Genomic DNA, 5763 nt, shown 5'->3' on the forward strand with positions numbered 1-5763 from the left:
ACGCTGCTGCTGCACACACAACCACGGTTTGCACACATGAGCACACACACAACCACACACACACACACACACACACACACACACAACCACGGTTTGCACACGCAAGTACACACACACACACACACACACAACCACGGTTTGTACACACAACCACACACACACACACAACCACAGTTTGTACACACAACCACACACACACACACAACCACAACCACACACACACACCTCATGATCACGGCCTGGTCCTGTGTCTCCCTGGCAGACGTGGACGAGTGCAAGCTGTTCCACCCGGAGGTGTGTAAGAGCGGCGTGTGTGTGAACAACATCCCCGGGTACTCCTGCTACTGTACCAGCGGATACTACTACGACTTCAGACTCCTGGAGTGTGTAGGTCAGTGACATCTCCTTCTCTGTATCATTAACAGGGATATATACACACAGCACTCGAGTTGAGGGCCCCTGAAATAAAAACAGTCAAAATCATCCCCCTTCTAAAACTGCCATCCCCCCTTTCCATCCCTTATGTCATTTTATCAATGAACGTGATATTATGAATGAATGAATGAATCAATGAATGAATGAATTACTGCTATTTCAACATTTAGTTTTGTGCATATTGAGTAAAATACTGTGGGCGAGGGGGGGGCACGCACACATGCAATGACATCACCAGTGACTGAAGTCACTGACGCTGTGGGGATGCTCAAATTGTTCCCATATGATAAAATCCACCATCCCCCCTGATTTTCTTTTACAACTTGAGTACTGGATATACACACAAAAAATTAAGAGAAATCTTCCCTCTTCTAGCACAACGACTGCCAATGACCCCAGGCCTGAGCATAGACTACTTTTTCCTCCTATGACTGCGGGACAGATGAATCACTTACTTAGTCAAAATGTGTTTCTTGTAAGTCGCTTTGGATAAAGGCGGCTGCTAAATGCCAAAAACCTAGATGTAATTTTGTACACACCTCCTGTACAACATCAGTGTGTCTGTGTGTCCTTTAGCGTGTCTGTAATACATCAACGATGATGTTGTTGATTCTAGGTCGGTTGCATTCCTCCGTTACGTAAATTATAACCTGTCTCTTTGTCCCATCCCACCCCTCACCTCTCGCTCTCTCTCGCTCTCTCTCTAACCCCTCACCTCTCTCGACCTCTCTCTCTCTCTCTCTTTCTTCCACCCCTCACTTTTCTCTCACTCTCTCACGCTCGGATCTATTCTTTGTATGACTAACCCTCTCTCCCCCTCCCTTCCTCCCTCTCCCCCTCCCTCCCTCCCTCTCTCTCTCCCTCTCCCCCCTCCTTCCCCCTCTCCCTCTCCCTCCCTCCCTCTCTCCCTCCCTCCTTCCCTCCCTCTCCCTCTCCCTCCCTCCCTCCCTCTCCTCTCTCTCTCTCTCTCTCTCTAGACGTTGATGAGTGTGAGGGGGAGGACTCGTGTCCGGGGGGGATCTGTGTCAACACGGTGGGTTCCTACTACTGCACCTGTGAGCCCCCCCTGGTGTTGGACGACACACAGCGCAGCTGCGTCAACTCCACCGGCCTGACCGTGGGTAAGACAACACACACACCATCTGGACGTCCTAGAAAGACGTCATCTGGACGTCCTAGAAAGACGTCATCTGAACCCACATTCCGGCTTCCCTGAGGACGTCTTTTGGACTCTTTGTTTACTGGGTTAATACCCTTTTAGATTTTAGTCATGTCACTTACATGTTAGTCATGTAGCAGGCACCCTTATCTGGAGCACCTCAACTTAAGCAAGTGAGACAAATGCCGAAGGGCATTTTAGAGAGTGCTAATGACTCTCTCTCTCTCTATCTCGTTACTCTATCTCTCTCTCCCTCTTTACTCTATCTCTCTCTCCCTCTTTCTTTCTCTCTCTCTCCCTCTCTCTCTTTATCGATCTACTGTATCTATCGTTGTCTCTCTCTGTACCTCTACCTCTCTATCTATCTCTTTCATTTAATTTCTCTCTCTCTCTCACTCTCTCCCTCACTTCTTCTTCTTCGTCCTCCCCCTCTCTCCTCCCCTCCTCTTACCTCTCTCTCTCTCTCTCTCCTTCCCCACTTCTTACCTCTCTCTCTCTCTCCTCCCCCTCTCTCCTCCCCCCTCTCTCCTCTCTCTCCTCCCCCCTCTCTCCCCCCCCTCCTCTTACCTCTCTCTCTCCTCCCCCCTCCTCTCTCCTCTCTCTCTCTCCAGATGAGAACTTGTCGTTCTGCTGGCAGCACGTGACGGCAGACCTGGTGTGTCAGAGCCCCCTGCTGGGCGGTCAGGTGACCTTCACGGAGTGCTGCTGCCTGTACGGGGAGGGCTGGGGCCTGCAGTGTGCCCTGTGCCCGCGCCGAGACACAGGTACCTCTAACCCCTCACCTCTCCCTCCCTCCCTCCCTCCCTCCCTCCCTCTCTCCCTCTCTCCCCCTGCCTGTACGGGGAGGGCTAGGGCCTGCAGTGTGCTCTGTGCCCACGCAGAGACACAGGTACCTCTAACCCCTCACCCCTCCCTCCCTCCCCCTCTCCCTCCCTCTCTCCCTCTCTCCCTCCCTCTCTCCCTCTCTCCCTCTCTCCCCCTGCCTGTACGGGGAGGGCTAGGGCCTGCAGTGTGCTCTGTGCCCACGCAGAGACACAGGTACCAGGAACTAGAACCCTGAATCGGAATGTGGCGCATTAGTTGTTTTTTTTATTTAATACTTTGTGTTTTGGAATGTATGTACAGGGTTCCCGTGCTGGTCTTAAAAAGCCTTAAAGGCTAAAATCCAGCAATCCGATGTGTAAGGCCTAAAAAGGTCTCAAATTCCAGTTATTTGGTCTAAAAATTAGGTGCTAGGTCTTAAAAATGAGATCCTGCAAGGAAATCAGTCCAACCACATCTATTTACGCGGAAATTAATCAAGCTGGAACCCAAAAAATGCCAATTCGCTTCCTTTTTTGTCTGTATGGCAGTGAAATCCCTAATTTCATCACCTCGAGGATGACAAAAATCATATGGTGTCGCGATAGGTCAAGAATTATATTCAATGAGGTCTAAAAAATGTCTAAAAAGGTCTTACATTTGACTTGTAGGAACTTGTAGGAACCCTGTATGTCGGGGCCAGTACTGGACGAGGACCACACAGTCACTCACTGCTGCTCACCGCTTATTTATAGACGGTTTTATTTGCGTCTCGAAGCACCACCTGAACTGTGATTATAATACATTAGACTTATATAGCGCTTTTCTAGACACTCAAAGACGCTTTACAAACTGAAAAGATTGAGTAGTAATAATAAAAAGCTAAAAATAAATAAAAGAAAGTATAGGGGCCTAACTAAGGTCGTGCTGGGGACACATGGGAAGGGGAGGGGGAGAGGGTTAACTGGTGAAGGCAAGATTGAAGAGGTGGGTTTTGAGGGCCTGTTTGGGAATGTTATGTGTCTCGTTTGGGAAGAACGAGAGAAGTTATATCTATGGAGGGCGGGGCGGGGGCGGGGGGGGTCGTATTTTGGTATTTTTGGTTCTGTTGTCCAAGCTTGATTCTCTGTGTACCCCCCCCTCTCTCTCTCTCTCTCTCAGAGGACTATGAGGCCCTGTGTAACGTCCTGAGATCCCCCGCGTTCCCTCCCCCCTTCCCCGACCGCTACGGTCCTGACCCGGGGCCCGGGCCAGGCAGAGGGGGAGGAGGGGGCAGAGGGGGAGGGGGCTACCCCCGCGTGCCCTACCACGGACCACCAGACACCTTCCCTGAGCCCCCGGCCCGCAGGCCCGACTACCCTCTGCCCGACTATGACGACTACTCGCCACCAGGGGGCGGCAGGTCAGGCTTCAGGGGGAGACCCCCGAGCTCCTACAGCCCCCCCGAGAGCTCCTTCAGACGGCCCGACTACGCGTAAGACCACCTTGCCGCCATTGGTGTGTGAATGTGTGTGTGAACGGGTGAATGAGAGGCCGTTGTAAAGCGCTTTGGAGCAGCAAAAAAGGCGCTATATAAGTGCAAAATTTACAATTTTACCATTTACCCTGCTGACCTGCTGACCACTGCAGGCGCTATATAAGTGCAAAATTTACCATTTTACCATTTACCCTGCTGACCACTGCACTCACTCAAACATGAGACCAACGTGGTCTCTCTCTCTCCCACTTTCTTTCTTTCTCTCTCTCTCTCCATCGATCTACTGTATCTATCATTGTCTCTCTCTGTACCTCTACCTCTCTATCTATCTCTTTCATTTAATCTCTCTCTCTCTCTCTCTTTCTCTCATTTAATCTCTCTCTCTGCCTCACTTCTTCTTCTTCTTCGTCCTCCCCCTCTCTCTATGTATGTATGTATGCATGTGTGCATGTATGAATGTACATAATGTTGACATTTCAGCGACTTTTCTACTCAATAAACTGTCCTATATGTGGACTTGAACTCACAAATCGCTGAATAAACTTTGACCGTAAACAAATCTACTACACATATTAACTCAGTAGTTAACATGAATTCGCAAAACATTGGATTGGATTACTATACTACTGATAGAGACACTGATTGATACCACCGACGTGTGTGTTCATATTAGTTCTAGAACTAGAACTTCTAGAAGGGGGGGTTCTATAACTCCTCCATGTTTCTCATCCTCATTTCTTCCTCTCCTACCTATCCATCCCATAGTCCTGAGCGTTACTATGACGACAACGACTACGGCGTGCCAGACTCCGCCCCCCCCAGACCCCCTTTCCGGATCCCGGACCCTCGCAGCGAGCGGGCCTTCGGGGCGCGGCCCCCCCCACCCATCCCAGAGGGCCGCCCGCTGAGCCTCGCCCCCCTGCCAGACAGCTCCCCCTACAGGGAGGAGGAGGAGGAGGACCCCTGGCGCGTGGGCCCCCCCTTCCCAACCTTCACTGAGAGACGGCCAGGGGGGGACGGCGCCCCCAGAGACTACGAGCGTGAGCACACTACTACACTCTCTCTTACTGGACGTCACTGGTCACTGTAGTTCACTGCTGACCACCTGGATTGAAAAGTGATTCGTGATTCGAGGGTCTGGTGGAAAAGTACAATATAAACCATTTTTAAAATATCTCGACTTATGTGAACTGTTGTGACTCCCCAGGACGCTACGAGTCGTACGCCGGCCTGAACACAGAGGATTGTGGGATACTGCACGGCTGTGAGAACGGACGGTGTATCCGCGTGGCGGAGGGCTACACGTGTGACTGCTACGAGGGATACGAGCTGGACATGACCTCCATGGCCTGCATAGGTAAACACACTAACATGACTGTGATTTGTTTTATGTAAAGAACTCTTTTGAGTTGTGATTCAACTGATTCACATTCATTAGGTTTGACTAACTATTCTACTTCCTGTTGTGTTCCACTGCCACTAACTATTCTACTTCCTGTTCTGTTCCACTGCCTCCAGACATCAACGAGTGTGAGGAGGCGGAGGACCCAGGCTCCATGTGTGTGAACGGTCGCTGCCTGAACACGGACGGGTCGTACCGCTGCCTCTGCCACCGGGGCTTTGTGATGTCACGCCGGCCAGACTACTGTGTGGCGGCCTAGCCTAGCCTGCTTCCTTCCTCCTGGAGAACACACACACACACACACACACACACAGACACACACACACACACACACACACACTGAGACACACACACACACGTATAGAGACAGAGACACACACACCCACACACACACACACACTGAGACACACACACATACACACACACACACACACGTATAGAGACGGAGACACATACACACACACACACACACGTATAGAGATGGAGACA

General features: G+C 50.9%; 1 protein-coding gene across 1 annotated transcript in view; it reads left to right on the plus strand.

Annotated features, from left to right (window-relative positions):
- The window catches only part of ltbp4 (latent transforming growth factor beta binding protein 4), a gene marked incomplete at both ends in the record, with an annotated part of 122797 nt that extends 117264 nt beyond the window's left edge, over window positions 1-5533 (plus strand). The window contains 7 exons of the mRNA XM_080544762.1: window positions 263-391; window positions 1413-1556; window positions 2206-2358; window positions 3557-3869; window positions 4638-4912; window positions 5080-5229; window positions 5391-5533. Of these exons, the coding sequence (XP_080400888.1) occupies window positions 263-391; window positions 1413-1556; window positions 2206-2358; window positions 3557-3869; window positions 4638-4912; window positions 5080-5229; window positions 5391-5533 (1307 nt within the window). The remainder of the gene's footprint in view (window positions 1-262; window positions 392-1412; window positions 1557-2205; window positions 2359-3556; window positions 3870-4637; window positions 4913-5079; window positions 5230-5390) is intronic.
- Window positions 5534-5763: the final 230 nt, after the last annotated feature.

Source organism: Nansenia antarctica (assembly GCF_963989245.1).
Source record: "Nansenia antarctica genome assembly, chromosome: 14".
In the NCBI taxonomy this organism is placed as follows: Eukaryota; Metazoa; Chordata; class Actinopteri; order Argentiniformes; family Microstomatidae; genus Nansenia; species Nansenia antarctica.